The sequence below is a fragment of the Sylvia atricapilla genome, chromosome 5 (genome assembly GCF_009819655.1).
Source record: "Sylvia atricapilla isolate bSylAtr1 chromosome 5, bSylAtr1.pri, whole genome shotgun sequence".
Classification (NCBI taxonomy): Eukaryota; Metazoa; Chordata; class Aves; order Passeriformes; family Sylviidae; genus Sylvia; species Sylvia atricapilla.
Window position 1 is genome coordinate 29,403,997 of NC_089144.1, and position 23,755 is coordinate 29,427,751.

General features: G+C 35.8%; 1 protein-coding gene across 2 annotated transcripts in view; it reads left to right on the top strand.

Moving 5' to 3' along the window:
- The window catches only part of TMEM117 (transmembrane protein 117), a 175,282-nt gene that overhangs the window by 88,196 nt on the left and 63,331 nt on the right, over window positions 1-23,755 (top strand). For both annotated transcript variants that reach the window (XM_066319056.1, XM_066319057.1), the window contains exon 5: window positions 19,923-20,020. In XM_066319056.1, the coding sequence (XP_066175153.1) occupies window positions 19,923-20,020 (98 nt within the window). The remainder of the gene's footprint in view (window positions 1-19,922; window positions 20,021-23,755) is intronic.

Below are 23,755 nucleotides of genomic sequence, written 5' to 3' on the forward strand. Positions count from 1 at the left end.
TGTAATTTGTGTTAAACAAATCTCATGAGAGTGCAATAAAATGTGACAGGAAAGTCTGCCTTGTGAAGGACAAAAATGCAGGCAGAACAGTAAAGTCTAGGCTGAGGTCTGTTCTTTTAAGTGAATATAAAATAAGGGTCCTTCTTGACATAAAATCACATTAATGGATTTATTATAATCTGTACAACAGAGAGCAGAATTCAGCTCTTTCGTCCTTTTTCATAGTAACTTTCCGCTGATTTTGGCAAGATGCAGTTCCTGAGTCAGAACTGCTGTTAACCTTCAAAATGAGCAGCAGATATTTTGGGATCCCATGTGAATCATAAACTTCTCCAGGGTTTTTTTTTGTTTGGAAAAGGAATTTCTATTGCCATATGTAGAACAGCTGAGACTTTTCCTCCACATCAAGTATCAAAATGGTAACTTTGCAAAGGGCCGTTCCAAAGAGATATGTTATACTTTTCCTGCAACATCCTGGACTTTACTGGGGAGACTCTCACACTAGTTCACCCTCCAGTAGGTACCTGGATGGTAAGCCATACTTCCGTTATCTGTTGTATTTGCAGCCTCTTGTTACTAACATCCCAACAAAGAAAAGATGTTGTCCTTGGCAAGCCATAGCTACACCTCATCAGTTCAGATGTGTGAACCTCACTGCTCTTAGAGGAATGAAGTTTGCACATTTGTAGCTGGAGCTGCAGGTGTTAGATGATCACACTTTTTGCCTGGCAGATTGACAGCAAATTGATGTGATGGTGATGCTTGAAGAGGTGATCAGACAACATTGGTGTTTATCAGTCTGAATACTGAAAGCTGTAAGAGCTTCAGGATATGTAGGAGCAGAAAAGTACAAATGCAGTTTAGAGCTTTTACTGTCCTCTCATGCCCAAGTCATGGACTAGGGATCCAGGCCAAGAAATACTGTTAGCTTAGAAAATTATTTTAATGGAAGTCATGTTAGACTGTTTTTCACATAGAAAACAAGTATGTGTCTGCAAAGACAGCTCCAGAAAAAATAAAGCATGTCCAAACGATGCCCATAATTTGATATTTACTGTGATGAAAAAGCAATGAAATATCCAGTACAGCAGACTGGTAGAGCTGTCCAAGCAAGTACCTTTGAACTCTGAAATTAAATGAGCTTTGTTAATTTGCCTTCCTTAACATTTCCTTGTAGTGGGTACTGCTTATCTGTTTGTTTTTTAATTGGTTTTATCCTCCAGGAAGTATAAGGCAGCATGTTCTTATTGCTATGATGATGTGGAGGCCAAACAAAAGTCTAGAAATGAAGATGGTCATGGCCATGCAGAACTTTCTGAAATGGCCTCTTCACTGCTCTTTCACCACCCATCAGTTTCAGATATTACAACCACACACGAGTCAGCAGAATGGCTCATATGAACCTTCTCCATCTCCTTCAGTACAAAGTCAAACAGCTTAAAATGATGCCAAAAGCTTTGTTATTTTGATCTCAGGAACTAAGTACAGATTTTAAAGTCCCCAACTTTATTCATAAATGGAAAATTGTCATGAAACAATGTAAGCTATAGGAATCTTCTGCTAGTCATGTTCCAACTGACAACTTAATCTATTCCTAATTATTGTGACAAAATATTTATTGTTGCGTTTCTAATTTATAGTGCAGTTAATGAGAAAGGAGCATAATCAGAAACCACAGGACTTGTTTTCAAGATGGAATTTCGTTGGTATCAGACTACTAAAAAGAAAGAAATATGTTGCAAGGTATATATATAAATATAAATATAAATTCTAAAAACTATTTCTATAAATTAATTCTATAAAATATAGTTTATAGTTTATTCTTTAAACTAATTCTATAAAAGTCCTAAAAACTCCTAAAATAATTATGATTTATTATATTTCTCTAAAGAGTGACACATTTGTATAATACTAATATGTACAGTGCTAACAAAAATACTGCAAGAATTTAAAAACCAGAAACTTCTTGGATCAGAAAAATATAGACTCTAGAATGTGAAAGAGAACACACTCAAACTAATCAAATAGTCAAATAACAGTTAGAAAAGCAAAAATTACCAGAGGCAAAAGGTATTTATGTTCTATTTCAGTATCTTCCTACAGCAGAATGAGTACTGTGAAATAATTTAGTAAGGGCAGTCAAATGTATGCTGTCGGTGCTGACTGGGCATTTTGCTGTAAAAATAGTATGGATGTGCAAATATCATATATTTAGAATGTCATATAAGAAATTTGGCAGAGAAATGCCCTTCATAAATAGCACCCTTCAGAAATATCCTGTTTAGTGCTCAAGTGAGAACTTTTGTGATGCTACGGCTTAAAAAAATGTGTAAATATGCCTTCGTTTGCTTGTGGATGCCCTTTCACCTGATACTAATTTTTCCATTTGAAGTACTTGTTTCTTTGCTTCAGTAACATTTCTGCAGCAATAGAGTGTCTTCAGCTCTTCATCAGCCTCCTTTCTAGAAGCACTTTCTTACTGCCCATTTCTGTTTTCAAAATTCTATTTTGAATTTATTTTGCAAGTGAAAATTGCAGTGAAGTTGTGGTAGTGTAGGGGCAATGCAGATTGCCAGAAAGCTGGCATACTTTGAGCTTTCTCATTGACTCCCAAAGAATGTTTTTAGATTATTTTGTGCAATTGGAGGAATCAATGGAGAAAAACCCACAGAAGACAAAATTAATCCTTGAGCTTGTAAAAAAATGTCTTAAGCCTTGAGATCCTTTGTTCATTTTTTAGGTAATGTTCTTTCATTATAGGAATGGGAAGATACTCAGACAAATTTGAGGATGACATGCTGCTGGGAGGCAGGTGGCAAGCAGGACACAAAGAGGGTGGTGGATAGTCCAGTGTAATGGACTTCCCTGCCTTAGAGACGGGGGCAAGAGCTGGAGTCTGGGAATGCTGACAGCATTTGGCTTTGCAGTCTGTAAACTGCTGCTCACACAGAAGCCTTTGTGGCACTGGGACCTGTGTCCCAGTTCAATTTTTTCAGGGTATTAGGCTTTGCCAGTCAGATCATAAGAGCACTGAGGACAGACAGGCAAAAGTACCTCTTCTTATGTATAAATCAGTATTTTTGTACTTGCATGTGTAATCACTAAAAAGTGACTACTGCTTTTAAGTGTGCTATTAAAAATTCACCATTAAAATAAACTAATCTTTAATGTAATTTTGAAAACTTCAATCCATCAAGTAATTTATTTTTCCAAAAGCCTACATCTTCCTTTTTCTCCTTGTTAGACGACTTAATATAAGTATCTGAGAGAGGAAGTATGCCTATATGTGTATATATATATATATATATATATATAATATATGTATAACATATGACATGGGAAATCAAACACACATTTTCCGGTTTTATACTACATTGATTGTTACTCTGAAACAGCTAACAAATAATCATTTTTCTGATTATTTTAATCAATTTTATGCACTAGGTTGCAAATATGTTTACTGTCATTGGTAATTCTCAGCTGTTTTGTTTTGGGTTTGGGGTTTTGTGGGGTTTTTGATAATTGAGTCAGAAATTGAAAAAACGGTTTTAAAAAATGGTGGAAATATTGCTTTTTAATAGTGACTGTGGCTGTAAATTTTAATACTGGCTGTGGCTGAAGAACTGAGACTGAAGACTCTGATTCTGCAGTCACTCCTTCCATTGCCTGATTCCCAGCTTGCATGCAAATTCTGTGTATAAATTGTTTGCAGGATTGTCCCAGATATTTCATAGCCTTACTTTTATATTGAAAATTACTGATAGTAGACACATCTGTGTGGAAAGCCCGGAATAGGTAGCTTTGCAATACTGAATTCAAGAGCTGTTCAAATTTATGTTCAACATTATTGAAACCCAAGTTTCATGGTCACAGGGGGGAGGTGAAGATACATCACCAGAGGTATCTGACACAGAGAACCTTCATTCAACAGAGATAATCACCTTTCTGTTTTCAGACCAGTATAGAAGATGCCACAATGAATCAACCGTTGATGAAACATCATTCAGAGCAAAGAAAAACTCAAGTCTTCTCATGCTAAACTAAATTTAGTTGCTGACTGCTAAATACAGGATTACAACATAGTTTAACTTATTAGCCTAGTAACTGGAAGAAAAGATTCACATAATGAATCAGTTTACGTTCATTACTTGCCATTTGGCATAGGGAAAAAACAAGTAGCAAATCCATATTTGCAAACCCAGCATAAGAAACACAAGGGTGCACAATGCATGGATGTCAGGCCTGGTTCATAAAAATGAAAGCAATGTTTTGTGGTCCTTCATCAAAAGTAAACTGCCTGTGTCTCAGGAGGCCAAAGCATATTATATCAGCTGCCCGTGAACCAAGGCTGAGTGTGTGTTGATGGCATTGCAGCCCACTGAGAAGACACATGGGCTTGTAGTGATGCCAGTTTAGAGTTTTCCTTGCTGGGCTCTAGCATTGCTCCATAGCAGACCAAAGATTTTTTGAAGACTCATATAAAGTGTCTTCATATGTTTATCCAATGGGATTGTAAAGCTTATAAAGCACTAAGCAGTTATCCATTGCTACTCTCTGTTTCTTCAATGATTCACATGACAGCACTGGATTATCTTAGTTACTCATGAAAGTGAAACATCTACAGACTATTCCAAATAGGAGTATTTTATATTTAATAACTTCAGGAAGTATTGAATTTTCTGCCTGTCTCTCAAGCATATGATAACAATGGGGTCTTAGATGTGAACTTTCTGCTCCTGGAAGTTGTGTCTTGGTGTGCCTTGACTTGGTTCTTGTCCTATGGGTTGATATTTTGTCTCTACTTGAACAGCTGTTTGGATTCCCTTTAAAACACTTCAGAAATTAATAGTCAATCTGAGATGTCTTATGAAGTATTTTAGTACCTGGTTTAAAGCTGTAGTTTTCTTTAATCTGGGGATAATCTACCTGTCAGTGTAAATCCTTCTTTCTTTTGAAGAAAGTGTAAACAGCTCTGAATTGGAACTCTGTTCTTTTGCAACTGTGCATTACTATGTCAACTTACTAAGTTTATTTCAACTAATACTCTCATTTTTAGTATTTTATCTTTTCCACACCTCCCACTCTCTGTCTTCCATCTCACTCTCTTTCTAGAATCTCTTTCAGTCATCTTGGACTGTCTATTTTCTCGTTTCATTTTCCTATCAAAAAAGGAAAGAAATTTTCAAAGCTGATAAGGGTCTTTATTAAACTTTGGATTTCTGTAGTATTCAGAAAGCCCTATTGCAAACTAAAATGCCTGTATATACTGTATTTTTACATGAGAAATGCTTCATACTAGACCTAAGGTCATATTGATTTTAGCTAATCTAGAACTGTAATCATATTTCATTATTCATCTGTTATAAAATCTTTTTGCCAATAAACAGTGAGAAGCTGCAATTTTAATAAAAGTATTTACAGACATTACTAATTTTCAAGCATATATAGATAAAGTTTATATGCATGTATAAACAAACCTTAAAATTCTGTTCCAATTTTTTGCCAACTGTCATGGACATTTTCATGAGATTCCTGCTTATGTGACAGAAGGCATCAGGGAATGTGTATTTCAGCTTTATGCATTATACATACACTGAGCATCACCACTTATATTTGTCATTTATGCTTGAAGTGTTACCATGTTAATTCAGCTAGGTAGTAGTTAAGCCAGCAGAATGCATCCTAGGTTAATGTGCACCTGGGTTAAAATGCAAGTGCATCAGCACTAGCTTAGTTCTCAACTGACTGTCTTTCAAACTAGAATTAGAGTGGAGTTGTCAGGTGCAGTGTCATGGTGCTCTTGTACAAACAGCCTACATAGTCCTGGGCTCAGTAATTTTAACTTTTTTTTTTCTTTTTTTCTTTTTTTTTTTTTTTTTTTTTTTTGAGCAAGGTGATAATTTACAGTGAGAATTCAGAAGCATCGAAACTATAGTCTAGGGACTGGTTCAAAGGTGATCTAAGGTAGTCAAGGCAGGGACTATGAAACTTTAGTAAAGCAGGACATACATTTTTGATAGAGAGGTGATGTAATTTAAAGTAAATCAGCTGTAGATATAAATTTACTTCAACTATTGCAGTAGTGGATATCCAGTAAATATAATTTCTTTATCTCTCCCCAGTTAAAGTGAATTTTTTGTCTCATATCACTCAAGAGTATGTAGTTACTATTTGAGAATACTAATGATCTAACTGAATCTTCGCCCTCCCTTTACAGTTATAAGGTAAAGATATAAAATTTTTGAGTCCTTCTGTTTATGTTCAGTCAGAGAGCTTTTGTTTCTCATTTATCAACAAAAATTTCTAGCAGATATTAAGAAAATATGATGTGGGCTCTGGAGGGCAGATTTACATTTTCCCAAAATAGGGTGGTTCCCTCTTTGTGCTAAGAGAGAAAGGCAAAGAGCTGGAGCTCAGCCATATGGTCTACTCAGAAAAGCCCAAATGATAATGCTCCTGGGTTATGTTAATATTGTAAGATATATATATATAAACATAGACAGCATGAATAGAGTAAAGATGATTTCAGGTTGTACATCAAAGCTAGTTCAAGCATGTAAATATAATCTGAATTTCATTTCTTGAGAACTCTGTGAGAAAAATCAGAACTGCTTTGTCAAAAAAAAAGATCAAGACACCTGATCTGGCTGAATTAAAGGGGCAACTTAACAAAACAGTCAGAAGATAAGGGATAAATATTTTACTAAACACATTATTTTGGTTTTTTAGAAGCAAAAAGGTCAAAGTTTAAAGCAAAATAAGGCAGTCATGTTATATATTCTCCACAGCATTATAATAAACTAAAAACCAGCTTAGCAGCTTCATTGGAAGCTGCTTACTGTCATTATCAGAAGAGAATTTGCAGGTATTGGAGAACATTCATTATTGTTTTGTAAGAAAGAAAGAATTGAAGATACTAATTATAAACCCTTCAAAAATTATGGCATGAGAAATGGACAAAGTTTAAGTAAGATATTGAGAAGTCAACTAGTTTTCAGCTAAATACCAGTCAGACAATTTTCAACAGAAGGTGCATGGTTTTAAAGCAAAACACTGATTAAAATACTTAATCAAGTAAGCTAAGATGACAAACAAGACCAGCTGTAGAGCAAAGATTGTACCATATCAGCTGTGCACACAGTATGGCTCAGCCTTGAGAAATGTCCACATGGGAAGTAGTAATTGAGAAAAAAATTGTTGTTCAAAAGAGAATCTGATAAAAAAATCAGCTTTACACCATGTTGATAAAGCAGCATTTTTTAATTTGCAACATCTGAACATTTAAGCAAACTAACTTTGCCTTTCATGTAAAGTTGGTCTCCCTGAGCTTTTTCTCCTTTGTCCTTTTTTGAAAGAATGTATTGGTTTTTCCTACAATGTTTCTTATAAATATGTATAAAGCAAAAGTATGTTTTAATGAGTGACCATTAGCTGATTTCCCATGGTCTTGTGTGTAGACAGTAGATAAAAAATAAACATGTCTCACTAATGGCAAATAACTGTGCAACCATGATCTAATGTCACTTTTTTTCTTCTATGTGGCATCAATCTTGCTTCCCCATGGGATGAATGTTTGCAGATGGATAGGAAAAAAAAAAAACCAAACCAAAAAAACCCACACCAAAAAAACACAACACACCAACTAAAAACATCCTGAAAAAAAATCTTGATTCTTTATTTATATGAGATATTAAATTTCAAATGAAAGTATACCAGGTCCTGAAAAACAACTGCATTTTAAGGATTTTGCTCTCAAATGTGCTTAGAAGTTGAACAAATTTCTTTCCATTCTCTTTGAATGTTCTCTTTGCCCAGAGGTCCTGGTATTCTCTCACTTCTTATTGAACAAAACCAACAAAAGTACAAAGTTCTGCCTATGCTCAGTAACTAAGCATTTTGGTTAAAGACTGCTATTTTCTATAGCCAAGGGCATGTGAGAATGCAATGTAACTACCAATCATTTCTAGCAATCCTTGACTTCCCAGTCTGAAAAGCCTCTTATCTACTTACTGTCAAATTGGCTGTGGAACATATTTCAGCACAAGTCCAGAAGGGAGTGTAAAATTCTTTCCCTAGAGATACTGCAATTTCTCTCAGCTCTCTTTTTGCTGTACCTCCTTTTCTGAAATCCTCTATAGCAACCCACCAAGTACTTAAGAATTCTTCACAAACCCTTATCCCCTGTGTGTCTTCAATATTCTTTCCAAACAAGGATCAGTATAAAACATTTTCGGTTGTATTCATTAATGTTTAATAACCAGCTTCCCCTTTGGTGCTTACTGTACAAAAAAAATATCAATATTTGCAGCTGCTAAAATTTGTAATATTATTTCTTGACTCTGCAATAGCAGCAATTTTATCTGAAAGCCAAAGTGGTGTTTTGTGTGATATGAGTGTCTTATCCCCTACTTTATTTCAAGGCATCAAATTTGGTGGAAAGTCTACAAAAACATGAAACTTCAAAATCTGAGTGAAAATAAAATGAAACTTAATGGTAATATCTTTCTTAATTTGGTATATATGAGCTGAGCCAATCACACAATTTTAAGGGAATGGCAGTATCACTTGAAATCCTCAAGGCCTTCAATATTATGATTTTTTAATAGAGACAACTTTAGTTATGATCTCAATTTTTGAAAATCTAATCCCAAAAGTTCCCTATTCAAGGAATAGGGACATTAATTTTGTGTTCTTTCAGCGCTGAGAATTCCTTGAACAATGCCAATACACCTTATCATTATTTCTCAGCCTTTTAATAAGAAGCTACATTCTCTTGTGAATTTTTGATGGGTATTTTTACATTTTAATTATAATCTGAATTGTTAAAAAATTGCCTAGGTTTTCTTAAAGAACATAATCCAACAGAAAAAATCAGTGACTTTTCAAATCAAAATATTTGTTATTCAGAACAGAAAATGGCTTTGCAACAGAAATCCAGGAGACTTCCTTCTGTTGAATTGAAACTGGTACTAATCACCTTCCACTGAATACCTTCCATGTGTACTCTTTATTCTGGAAGTAAGACCCAAGTAATTCTTTACCATTCAAAGAGGATTGAGCAAAACTGTGGCCACGCTTGCACCTCAAGTGCAGAATTGCACAGGAAATGGGGACAGATAGAAGGGTTTATAACTTGTTGATGGATTATGTTCTCAGTGTGATTGTAGCTTCAGTATAAAAAGGCAATTAAAAACAATTAATGATGCTGCCCATAAATCTGTCAAAGAACTGGCAGCTGCACATAAATATTATTCTAGTTGTATAATCCCTTACAGAATGATAAAGAAAATATGGTAAAGAGCCAGTGAATGGTTTTTCAGAAGTGCTTCATGAATTTTTTCAGTTGTTTTCCAGTAAGAGTTTTCATGAGAAACTTGTTTTGTGCAGAACTGTTCTCATTCTCTATTTAGAGGGAAAATATTGTCATGTAGTAGCTGTGTTTGCCTTGAGTGCAGAAAAAAAAAGGCCGTGTAAAGGAAGTTTCAAGTTCCCCTTTACTTAAGTAAAGGCTTCTCGTAAAGGAGTGAAATGGATTGAAACCACTCTGAGCTGTCAGTACATCACAGCTTTGAATCAACTGGAAAAGCAGCACGGTGTCTGCAGCATGGAGATGGATTTTCATTTAATTAGGGGCCTTGTTCTGGCAAGAGGAAACAGGAGAGTGTCTCAGCAGAGTGGCCCCTGTGCCTCCTGCCCATTGCTGGGGGCATCCCAGTGTCCCGATGGTTCTCCTGGGGTTGTGTGCCTGGGTCCAGAGAGGGGAAAGGCAGAGGGTAAACATCAGAGCTTGAAATCATATTTTTCATTCAAATGGATTAATTCGTTTTTACTAGGTTCTGCATTATGTGGACACAAATATGGAATTTTGAAAAATATACTGTTGTAGCTTATATTTACCCTATTTAACTGTTGATTTAGAACAAACTGTATAAAGTGAAATCAATTTGCAAAAATCAAGTGTCAGAAACACCCACTGTATCTCACATTCACTCATTTATAACAAGATATTCCCTCATTAGTTGCTAAAGGGAAATTAAATAGAGAAGAAAATAGCAGCCTTCCAAATAATTCATTAGAAATATACTATTGTCACGAAGTATTCTCACAAAGGTTACTTTTTTTGCTTCCTCACATGTCACAGAATCACACTGACACTGTGTACTCAACTGTTGGACAAGTATTACTTATACATTTGTTGTTCTTCTTTCATCCCTTAACTCACCAAATATAATTAAAAAAGTATTTGTGGGAAAGGAGAAGGCATGTGAAAGGGACCAAGTGACATGTGTGTTGTCATTTCTTCTCTGAAGAGCAAGAACTTCAAATCTACGATTGTCAGAATAGCAAATGATGACCTTCTGGCACATCAAAACATAGACTACAGAGACGTTGCACTGACAGTTTACAACTCTGAGTCTCTGAGGGCATCATGATACAAATAAAAATGATGGCGTTGCTCAAGAGTATTAGCTAATGGCCCATGCAGAAAGCTGTCTGCATCTGTTAGAGCACACGGGTATGTGCCAAGTGTTACCGAGAAAATTGTTAGATGGAGATGTTGAAAGAAGACAGGCCTGAAATTAAATTTGATCAGTAGAAACCTTTGTCTTGTGAACCTGTCTGGCATGGGACTCCTTCATGTCTTGGGAACTGATATTTATTCCATGCCTAAGCTGGTATTCTGCTCTACAGCAGGTACTCTGGTAAGCTTCCTGTTTATTAAGTCCTGAAGAACTGTCTTGAGAGACTACTACTTGTCTTTAGAGACATAACTACTACTTGTCAATATATCCAGAATGGCTTGCAATCTATCCAGAACATCTCAGCATCTGTGTTGTATTGCTCCAAATCAAACCAGAATTTGTTCTCAGTTTTTTGTTGCTGCAGATAGTGACTTTCCTGAGTTCTCTGTCTTTTATGGGACCAGGCAGTTGAACTTGTCTGTGACAGCTACATTCAGATATCAAAAATTTTGCTTAGATTAAGACAGTCTCAGAGGATGAACCATACCTTAATTACTGTGTGCTACCATTTAGTTTCATATATACTAAAACAAAACCTCTATGATTATGTGCTGCTCAAAGCTGAGAACATGTAAATGATGAGATAAATGAGGATATGATTGCATTGCTCCAATATTCCAAAATGTTTTGTATCCAACCCTAATTTAAAAACTCTGACTTGAATTTTGCATAGAAGTTTCCCTTTCAGCATGAATTAATTTTGAACTTTCTGCCACAGGCTACCTCTATTCTAACTGGGTGCTGGCTCAATTCTCTCTTCAATGCTTTGGTCTGTAGATAGCTGTAAAATGTAATTCACAGGACTAAAGAAAAAAGAAGTTGTGAAGAGTCTGATTCTGCAGCTACAGAAGATGGGGAGACTTGAAGGCTGGTACTTTGCCTAGGTGTGTCTTTAGAATTAAAGTCAATGGATAATGCCTGTAACATTGGTTAAGATATTAGCACTGTTAAATCCAAGACTAAAAATAGGCACACTGATTTGACTGCTTTAAGCAATAGTGTACTGCACAAAAGAAAATCGATGCACCTTTGGCATCATTCCCTAGAGAACTTTGCAATTTTAGTCTCAAAAATACAAAAACACATGCTGTGGAAATCTAGGAAAGTACCTCTGTCTGATATTTGCATTGGCTGGCTCTGTTCCCTAGGTTGGGATTCCCTTTTGTGATATAACTTCTCCATTCTCTAAAATCCTTTGCTTGCTTCCCTGCAGGAACTGCCAAAGGAACTCTAAGGAATCTCTTAGTATCTTTGTTTGAAACAGCCTACTGAGGACAAAAGCCTAATTTTTAGGCATAGAGTTTCCCTATGACAAAAACCCCATTACTTATGAGCCATCACATATGTCATTAACCAGGTTAATGACACTTTGGTGAGAAACCCTAAAAAATTTAGGAAACCATGTTGGGGTCCATGTTACCAGACTTCCAGTGCCAGCAGTGTGACCATCTGGGCAAGTTCTGGTTTAGGGTGAAGAAAAATAGGTACATCTTCACAACAGAACCTATTTTGAAGTGAATTTCACCCCAGAAATGCCTTTTCTTTTCACTGACTATAAAAGGAATCTACATTGATTTAGATACATATGCCACGTGCACCAAGCATGTCTGTCTTCTGTCTCTGACCTTTCACCAGAACCACCAAGCTCTCTAAATGAGTAAAGGAAACTTTCCTGCCATGACAACCTAAAATGGAGCTGAGCTAAATGCCTTAAATGAAAATCATGATGTGGCTTTATGTCTCACACTTTGTAATATGTGACATTACCCAGACCTCTGCTTCTGCATTTGTAACACTAATAAGGAAGCTGTAAAGCAAGGAAAAAAGTCTTCTGAAATGTGCTGTCAATGATTATATAAACAGCAAGTGCTTGCCACATGGCAGCCAGCATATTTTGTTGCACATATATAGTGATTTGTGTGCACAGTAGGGACTTGAAACACGTTAGGAAATGAAATGGCACAGCTTAGAGTTTTTCTGTAGAAACTCTGCTTCAGTTGTAAAATTGATCCTAAACAATTACTTATGTTTATGAACTGTCAAGGTATTTCCAGTTAGAAGAAAATTCTTGGGGTTTTTTTTATTATTGTTTTTCATTTTTTAATTTTAGAAATTATTTCTCCTGGTATTGAAATACAAAGTATAATTTCCAGAGTAAGTTGAATAGATTCAAAATAATTGCAGACCAGATTTCTTCCTAACTCACCTTTTGATATCTGAAGTTTTTTACCAGAAATTTTTGTGGGCTAGATGTTGGCTTTGTGCAGCATTCTGTCCTAACTGAATTTGGAAAATGAAAGGAAGTGCTGGCAGAAATGACTTTTCTGAAGCTGAACCTGAGGTGTATATATTTTTAGTGATTCTTCCCATCTTGTTGAGTTGTTATCCCGTCATGGTTGTGCAGAAAACATTATGACAATATTCAGAACCAAATCAAGACACTTTAGCTAAAAAAGAAGAGGCTTGCTGCTTCCTCAGTGAGGGGAGAAAAAAATTTGCATGCATCAATAAAGACGGCAGTAATTAACATAAGCCTCCTCCATGTTTATAGAGAAGATGGTCTTTAACTGGTTTTGGTGGATATTCAGATGTAAGGCAGTACACATCCAAATGTTGTAGATCGGGAGAATAAGGGCTCGTAAGAGCAATACTTAGGAAACATAGTGGGAAATAAGCAAATACACAAAGTTGCGCTACAGACCATTGTGGGAGCCACAGTAGTGAACCGTAATAGTCTTTATCAGTCATATTGGTCACTGAATTGTGACAGCAATTTGATGTTGTTTTTCAGGATTTACTTATTGTTAGAACAGTGTGTGTTGGTAAGACAAGAACAATGTTCTGTGTCTGACTAAAATGAGAAAACAATAAAGAGTATAGCGAAGGGGCCATTTTGTCTCTGTGATTGTTGCTGCTTTGAAAATGCAAATATGAAAAGAATATACTGCAATTAAATTGAAGGAGAAGTAACCTAAAAGAAGCTTTTTTTTTTTTTTTTTTTTTTTTTTTTTTTTTTTTTTTTTTTTTTTTAGGGTAGAAATCAACTGAATTAGGAATGTTCCAAAACAGAGGAAGCAGACAAAACTTTAAAATCTAGTAGTGCATTTACAGCTGACTAATAATATTTAGCTTGAAAAATATTGGCCCCCTTTATAGATCTGTAAGCCTGATTACAAATATTGTTAAATTTGTTTTCAAACACTTACACATTTTGTTTACTCCAAAATGCAGCAGAGGGGATTGAAATAAATTAACAGTTATTTCAGAAAAATATGTAACAAAGTTCTTGACACTTCTGCTCAACTGCCAAAACAATTTCAGAATTAAAAGAGGGCATTGCATATTATCATGTGTAAGCTGTGTTACAGTTGAGGTATGATCACAGAATCACAGAACAGTAAGAGTTGGAAGTGACTTCTGGAGATCATCTAGCCCAAGCCCCTGCCAAAGCAGTCACCTAGAGCAGATGACACAGGAATATGTCCAGATGGGTTTGGAATGTCTCCAGACGGGGAGACTCCACAACCTTCCTGCGCAGCCTGTTCCAGTTCTCTGCAACACTCAGTGTGAAGATGTTCTTCCCCATGTTGAGGTAGAACTTCTTGTTGCTCAGTTTATGGCTATTGCTCCTTGTCCTGTTGCTGGGTACCACTGAAAAGAGTCTGGCACCATCCTCTTGGCACCCACCTCTGAGATGTTTATAGGTATTAATGAGTTTCCCTCTCAGTCTTCTCCAGACTAAACAGGCCCAGCTCCTGCAGTCTGTCCTCATACGGGAGCTGCTCCAGACCCCTCATCATCGCTGTGGCCTCCCATGGACCTCTCCAGTAGGTCTTTTTCTTCCTGAACTGTGGAGCCCAGAACTGGACACAGCACTCCAGATGTGAGCTCACTAGGGCCCTGTTGAGGGTCAGGATCACATCCCTTGACCTGCTGGCCACACTCTTCCCAAGGCATTTCCAGGTTTACTGTTGGCCCTCCTGGACACAAGGACACTGCTAGCTCATAGTCAACTCTCCAGGTTTTCCAGGTCCTTCCCCACAGAGCCGCTTCCAGGAGGTCAGCCCTAGCCTGTGCTGGCACTTGGGGTTACTCCTCCCCAGATGCAGGTTCCTCATTTTCCTTCTCTGAACCTCATTAGGTTTCCTTCTGCCCAACGTTCCAGCATACCAAGGTCCAGATGAATAGCAGCAGAGCCTTCAGGTTTATCAACAACCCCCACGGTTTCTCATCATGTGCAAACTTGCTGAGGGTACATTCTATCTATCCCTTTGTCCACATTGCTGATAAAAAAGTTAGGACTGATCCCGGTATTGATCCCTGGGGAACTCCACTGACTACAGGCTTCCAGCTAGATCCTACTCAGCTGATCACAACACTATGAGTTCTGCCATCCAGCCAGTTCTTCATCCACCTCACTGTCCATTCATCTGACCCACAATTTTTGAGCTTATCCATGATGTTATTATGGGAAACAGAGTCAAAAGCCTTGGTGGAGCTGAGACAGAACATCAACTGTCCTCCCTCCATTGACCCATCTTGTCATGCCATCATAGAAGAGTATCAGATTGGTCACCGTCCACAGAAGACAGTTTTCTCCCAGCAATCCAGATGAAAAAGGCATAAAAACATTTTCCCTATAGGTGACTTTTATACACAAGTGATCAGCTCCACAGTTTTTATGTATCTTTAAGAAGAAAAAAGTGGTGGATAGAAACTTTTAATGACTGAGTACTAAATGCTTCCCTATTTTGGTGTATGATCACTGTAATGTAGTCTAGTACTTAAAGACTCAGATATGATAAAGAATTGATGTGCAGTTAGTGGGACACCTATATATAGCTCTTACCTAAAAGCACATAACAGCAAAGCAAGGGGAGTGTATCCCCTCAGCGGTATGCATTAGCTCTCATTGACTTCCCACTCTGACTTCAGAAAACATAATTACTTTAACCTGATTTAGCCCCTGTTTTTTCTAGAAAAAACCTCACATACTTTTCAGAAACACACAGGCAATGTTCAGTCTTTGCAAAACTACTGATGGATTATTTTGAAGAGGAATGAAATGTTCATGGTCTTACCATGGGAAACTGCGCTCTGGCCTGTCCTGTCGGTATGGCATCCTTACAATTCCTAAAAGGTTTAGAATTTATGATATTCACTCTTATCAATGAAATGCCTCAGTTGGAGGACTAAAAACTTCGTGTTTAGAGTTTGGGGTGAGTGGAGATGTGCAAGATGTGCACTATTTAAAGGCTGATTGTCAAGTGAAATTAATATAGTGCTACTTACAAAGAGGTTTATGATTTAGGATAAAATATTTTAGATTGTGAAATTATAATTTTTTTTAAAAAAATTAGAACTTCTAATACTCGAGTCATGTATTTCACAGTGGTGAAATAGATATATTTTGATAGATATATTTTGGCAAATGCAGTTATTCAGGGTACTCTGTTTTCCAGCAGTAACACTGGGATGTCACATCCTTCTGGCTAAGTAGTTGCACACAAACAGTTTCTTTACTGATAGTTTATGTTGGAGTCCTACTGTCCATTAGACTTTTTACTACTCATTGAGTTATCAAAGTAATACAAAAATATTTCATATTTCACCATTTTGTTTGTGTTTTCAGGCTTTACTTGTGGATCTTAGATTCTTCTACCTTCTGTTGAGTTCTAGAGGGCTGCTCTTACCCTCTTTTGGTGACTTATCCAAGTATGAATAAAGCAATGAAAATGCTCTGTTAAGGGCTTGTCTTTACTTCATGAATATTGCAGCATAGAATATATTGTGTCCTAAAGCCCATAGTCTATTTCTTTAGTAAGAAACAGTTTCTGCAGCAGCTTATATGAGGAAGAGCTACTGTTAAACCAACTGATGTGCTTTTAGATTTTTACGTTTCTAAAATGCAATTTGTCAGATGAAAACAGCTTGGCCAGCAGCCTGTGCCGCATCAGTTTTCTGTGGGTTGTCTCTTTGTGCTCAGAAGATGGTAGCATAGCTCCTGCTAGTGAAGTATACGAATGATACTCTGTAGGCATGAAAGTATGAGGGAATTTTCTTCCTTTTTTGTTATTTTTTTAAAATTATTTTTAGGGAAGTTTCACTTGCTGTTAACTTAAAATAGAAGAGATACTTCGTCCCACCTGACACTCACAGTGCAGAGGTTGCCTCTGCTGTGGAGGACCCTGTGAGGTACAATGTAGCATCATTTGACATGATTATCTATGGAGAGATGTAATGTGCAGAGTACCCTGAACAATAGGCTCAAAGAGTAACTGCATGGAAAGAAGGAGTGATCCTTAAGGTGTCTTACTGCTCCACTGGGTACATCTCAGGTATCTTAGGTATCTTACTCTTTTGTCGTTTTTGTTTTTAATTTTTTTATGATTTTGCTCCCTGTACTTCTTCTTTAAGTTACTAGCTCTGAATGGCTTTGAATCCCAGATTCTTTCTTCTATGTGATACAATATAATTTTTCAAATTATTGTATTACATATAGTATAGTAGTATCTATTGTAAGCCAGGTTAGAATGGATTCTGAACAACCTGGTCTAGGGCAAGGTGTCCCTGCCTAAGGCGGGGTGGGGTTGGAACTAGAGGATCTGTAAGGTTCCTTCCAACCCAGGCCTTTCTGTGGCTTGACAATTGTATCAAACATCAAAAGGATCATATAAAAAAGAACGATTTTATTTTTCTGTAACAAAAAAATGGGAATCATAACATTTTGCTACTAATGACAGCAATAAATCTTTTTTAAATCACTATGAGTTTGCCTCATAATTAATATAAAGTGTGTAATATGAATAGTTGATAAAGTAATATTTTATAGGGCAAAATGAAAATTACAATTCTAAAATATATATAAGACATACTAATTATTAATGGAAATTGAGTTTTTTGTGGCATTGGTGTAACTTCTAAAGTCAGGCAGTGTGTATGATACAGCTTTTGTTTTGCAGTTTAATACAGTGTAACTGTTTCTCTCATGAGGCACTAAATAAAATGAAAGTGTATACGCTCTCTGTATGTAGGGGCCATTCCTTTTTGAACCAAAGCAGTGTAATTATAGATTAAAGTATATTGCATCTCCTAATTCGAGAAAAAAATACATTACTTAATTACGTTGTAAGTGGCTTTCTCTATTTTATCTTGATTATGTAAGATGCAGGCTGACATTTACTAAAGTGTCCAATTTTTTTTATTCCCATGTCTCAGCAATGTTTTCAAACATTGTCCAGTAAAAGCAGAGATAAATGTTTGCTGTCCAGCAATTACATTGTGAAATATGGATAGAGAAACAAAAACACATGCATTTCTTTACATGAAGTTCTGCAAATTAAATTGAATTTTATATTTTTCTTTTTCTAAAAACAATGGGTATTTGATATATATTTAAAACTTGTCTGCTGTATGACAGTATTGAGTGTTTTTCTCCTGTGAGCTGTGTTCCACAATGACTGTCCTTGACCAAATCAGAAAATGAATTTGATTTCTCTAATGCAAAAGGTAATTGGATTTCTCTTTATGGAATGCATCCCTTTAATGACTGTCTCTGCTTCAGCCAATTTAGCTGCAACTGACTTGACATTGATCTGGTGATATGACTTTAAATAAACGCCAAAGTTGGGAGATGAAAGACCAACTATTTGATATCAGAAAGAACATTTCCTGCCTCATTTTGCCATTTTCCTCAGAAAATATCTCCATCTCGAATGTCATTCTTATGAAACATGTTCCTCTAGTAATTTGTCATAGAGCTATAGATTGCATCCTTCTCCCAAATATAATAATTTCTCCAGAAAGCATCTGGAGAAACTATTTTGAAACTTGAAGAAAACCTCTTGAAATATCTGTTCTTCTTTGCAAATATTTGTTACTATGTAGACTCTTCCTAAGAGGAAAAAAAAGGTGTTTCTAAAGTAGTGAATTGAATCTCTACAGAGGTCTTGTTCAGCATTAAGTATTTATTGAAATATTTATTTAGATAATTGGAACCTTATAAAAAAGTATTATACCTTGCTGATCAGAGAAAATATTTACCCACATAAACCAGTTATTAAAGGTGGGGTTTTTTTCAGTGATCTGTTCTTTGTTAAGGTTAGGTTTAATGGAATAACGAAATTTTAGAATGTGCATTTCTATTTATTTAGCCTAGTCATTATTATCCTTTGGACCCAGCCCAGGCTACTACACTGAGCACTTTTAACCCCAAATGGACTCAAAGCCAAAATTCAGCCGTTGAATCCATTTTAAATTTATTCATTGGCCATGTGGTTTTTTTAATAAACAATCTTAATAACACTGATTGAAAGCGGCAGCTTACACTCTGGATGATAAACTGGATTTTAAAAAAATCTGTGAAATTTTTTCTTCAGTTTGATGTTGTTTCCTTCTGAAACCTTAAGATTTATTTTCATTTTGATCAAAACACATAGTAATTTCCTACTCTTTACTGATAACGGTGAGATAGAATTTGGTTTACTTATCTGCATTTTGAAGCAGGTGGTAACCCCCATTTCCTTTATCTGATCAATTAGTTCTTAAATCTTTAAAAATGCATCAGTTTTCCACTCTGGATCTTTTGCACAACAGAATTTATGAGTTTATTGTGATGTAACTTTTGGTGCTTTTTCGTACAGTTAATTTGAAGTAAACGGATATGAAAACACAGCTTCCCAAAGAAGCAGGTGCCTGAGGGGTATTCACCTCCCTCACTGAGCTGAAAGTCATTTTTAATACTTTCATGTACCACCCAGAAGTACTGCATACATATGAGTCTTTGGACAGAGAAACAGATGGTCTCTTTAGATAGGAATTATGAAAACGAGAATAAATATTTCATACTTTTAAAATTTTTGCAAGTTTTATGTTTTGGTTTTTTTTTTTCTGTTGCTAGTCCCAAGTGTGCTTTTTATACTGATAGCAGGAACTGAGAGGACATTATAAATGTTAAATAATGCTTAATTCACAGGCTTCCACTTCCTAGCTGTGCAGTTCTGATTTCAAGAGTGGAAATTCCACTGATGCTCTCTCAGGGAAGTGGTTCCCCTCTTCCAGATTGGGCCAGAAAGCTTCACAGCCACAGAGGAATGGAACTCACATCCTGTATGTTGCTGTAACTTTTAGACTGGTTCCTCTTATCTTCTTATCTTTGGATCACTACAGGCTTCATTGTTTCTCAAGGAGTTGCATGCACTTCTAGAGGCAGAATATGTAGCCCAATATTTGTTATCTTCATTGCAAATAACACTGGACATACTCTTAGTCTACTGTCTGTTATTGTTATCAGAACTGATGCAAGGCTGCCACACAGAAAATAAAAATGTTCCTGAAGTCCTTGCGAGTACTGCCTTATGTAACAGCAGTGTAACTCTGCTATTTCTTCTTTCCCTATAGGTCACAGATATGATGCTTCAGGACAAACCCTACCCAGACTGGGGAAAGTCTGCCAGAGCTTTCTGGAAGAAAGGAAACATTAGGATCATTTTATTCTGGTAGGAAAATAGTAAAATCAAATTACTGTAAACAAACCTTTTATAGAATGTTGAAAAACATACTTTCTGTGACCATCTGTGACAGAAAGAGATATGATTGGGAAAAAAGGCAAATCTGGTTTAACAAAGATTAAAACATTGCAAAAATGCTACATGAATGAGGAATTCCTAATCAGAATAGCTGGTGTAGAAATATAATTTTTAAATTATACATCTTCTTTTATTCTATTTTGACACTTTCTAATTGAGTTGCAAATTTTTTGCTATATGTGATAATATTTGAGTGTCCCACTGTAATTCCTTGTAATAAAGTAGATATTTGAACATCCTTTTGCTGCCATGAAATTAATTTTAGCAGTTTTTTGAATTACCACATGGATAGGATTTAAAACATCACTGCAGTCTCAGATGATTAAGAAAAATATTAAAAATCAATGCAAAAAGTTGTGAGAGTTAAGAGTTTATCTCACCTTAAATGTAGCCTCTTCCAGCTAAATTCCAAACAAATGTAACTATTGGAAAAGAACACAAATTATGACAGGAAAAATGGAAGATGGAGAATATATATTCTGAGATGCAGTCTGAATACCTTATAGCTAAAGATTTAAGAAATAGCAAAGATATTTTCAATTATATCAGAACTGGAAAAACTCATGAAAATGTCATCAGACCTGCTGTTTTTAAAAGAACAGATTTCAAAAGGACTCTTACAGAGAAGCTGAAAGATTTATTTGTATGGAGTCTCCTACAAAAAAATGCAATGAAGTATCTTACACTTTAAAGGAGTAAAAAGCAGCTATTATATTAAGTTAAGGCAATAAAGGAAATAATAAGAGAAATTTGAAAAGAAGGCAGAATCAGATGACTGATTGGCTACACACAAAGCTTATAAGGAATTGGAGGGGTTGAGCTGATGTAAGTTTATTAGCACTTAATTGCCTATTGAAAAATTGAATATTAAAATTTGGATATTGTTTTGCTTTTTCTGCCTTTTTTTTCCCCCAGCAAACTGGTATTATCCTACTGGCCTGTGAGTTCAGTTTTAGCTAAATGGATTGAATATGTTACATAATTATATATTATATATAATTATACATCAATAAATGGAATTATAAACGAAGCTCTAGATAAATTTCTTCTAAAGGAAGCTGGAGAATCTTTGCTGAAAGAAAACCTTCCTTGATCTCTTAGAACTCTTCACACATGTCGTCAAAGTAATGGATGGAGAAGAAATGCTTGATCTAATTTATTTGGGCTTTCCCAAGGCTTTTGACAAAGTTCTTTACTGAATGCAATTAAGAAAACTAGTAAGACTAAGTGTGCTAACATTTAGAAATCATCTCAGCAATGTGCATTGAAAGTAATGAAAAAATAATAAAATTTTGGTACATTGATAAGGCCAAGGAGTTATGTTATTTAATATTTGAAGTAGTATTCATTATTTATATATATCATAAATATTAGTGATGTGACAGAATTTAAAGATTAAGTTAATAATTTGAAAAATGTATGAAAGAGGGCTCTTAGAAAACTAGTTGAAAAAATAATGTGAATACTTGAGTTATGGGTGGGGGCAGGGGGATTCAGGCAGCTCCTTGTCATCATTGCAGGATGTGCAGAGGAAGATTCTGTCTCAGTGGGCAGGGATGGGCAGAAAGGTAAAGCAAGTGTATCAAAAAAAATTACAGACAGTTGCCAAGTGGGCTACCAATGATTACAGTGTCATCTGAGCAAAAAGCTCAGTCTAACATCATTGATTTTTTTTCACCCTTGTCTGGAGAATAGCTTTGTCTGAAAGACTGAAAAGGAGATTATTTAAGATTTAAGAAAAAACTTCAGTACATGAAAAGACTGGAAAAATGGGAAGCGAGGTGACATGATAGTGTTCAAATTTATGTGCCAGTTGGGGAGACCAATAAAAGAGTATTAAAATTACTTAAATATTTTTGCAAGCCATTTTCTTCCACTCTAAAATGGTAAAAATCAGTATTTTATTTCAAATAATACAAATCTTATCAAAAGCTCAATATAGAGATGAGTAAAAAAATGGGTTTTCATGCAATAGTCTCATACTAAAGGTTATGCTCAAAACCTAAAGGGTGACATAAATGTCTTTATTTTTAGCTTTAAGCAGTGAAATAAAATGGCCCTGGATGACAGTCTATATTCTGTAGATATAATTTATATAGTGCAATGTAGACATCAGTAAAAGTAGATTTTTTTTTGTCCACTAGGTGGAAAAAATTAAGGAGTGATAATGTTATGCATGGTAACAGGGAGTATTTGTATTTACTTGATTGATTCTTAAGCAATGTGATGTGTACAGCCTCATTTCCAAAATGTCCTGAACGAAGCATCCTCAACAGCTTGTCCTATGTAGATACTGGCAGGTCAAAATCCATTAATTCAGGATGTTTTCTAGTAGCAGACCTGTTTCGTAGGGCTAGTGCAACACTGTGCACTGTATTTTAATTATTTCTAGTATAGATATGTGATATGCAGTCTAAAGTGGTTGGTGAAATGAAAACATCAGGTACAAACTAGACTTGTTTTTCTCCTAATGTCTTTTTTATTTTCATTTTTACTTTGCAAAGTTAGAAAATTTCTGTAGATGTACCAAAGATGGATGGATTGAAAACGTGATGAAGGCACCATCCACTTATTTATGATAGTTAATTATATGACTGCTTTGTTTCTCATTTGAAAGTGCTTTCAGCTCTCCAATGCAACTAATTCACAGAGGTTTTGATTTGTCTTATCATTTCCTGTTTTAAATCATTCTCTGGAAACACTGTTTGCAACTGCTTAGGTGTTGCTCCTGAGGATTCTGGCTGACCTGAATTTCTTCACAATATAGTTCTTCCACAAACAGCTCATCTAGCTAAAGAATGATCAGTTGCTATTTGCCTTAGTGTAGTCCATCACTAAGGAGTACTTTGAAGTGCCTTCAACTTCTTTTGAAGTCAGAGGTTGTCTTTTTTTTTTTTTTTTTTTTTTTTCCCCATAAAAAAAGTCTCCATTTGGGTAATTTCCAGCTCTGCTCATGACTAATTCCAGCATTGTGGGGCAGCTTTGTGTAATGCTGTTATACTGCTAAGTGATACAATGCAAATACACTTTCTCATGAGTTTAAGAAAGTGTGTTGTCAAGAGGACTTGTAAATAGCAATGAAGAATCTTCAACCCCGATGGAATTATTAAGATGTGCCGAACTGTTTGTTGGTCACAAAAGAAAGACACACAAATACCTGCACCACCTGCAGTCAGATGAGTCTCTCTGCAGACCACTGTCTCCAGTGCTCTGTCATCACCGTCAGTAATGCAAAATTATAAGCATGAGTTGAAACAGGCTGATTTTTTTTCATATGTTGATAACTTGGCTGATTTAGGAGAGATAAATTATATATGACACGAGAGGACTGGCATTTGAAAGAAGCAAAAAGAAAAGAAGTTTTTTTGAATAAAGTCAAATAAAGATCTTGGACAAGACTGATGACAAGTCAACAGCTGTAGCTAGTGGTAAGATAAATAAATAAGACAGTATAGGACCATATTTAATTTTGATGTTGGATATTACATGAAGCAGGGCAGACGTAGAATTTGAAAAGACTGATTATTTCGCAAATAAGTTTTTTCCTTCCCTGCAAACATTTAATAAGTCCAACCTGCACTAGAGGTGTTCTCTACACATCTGCAGAGGAGCGAGCTCTCCCCAGCAGTACAGGCAGGTGATGTT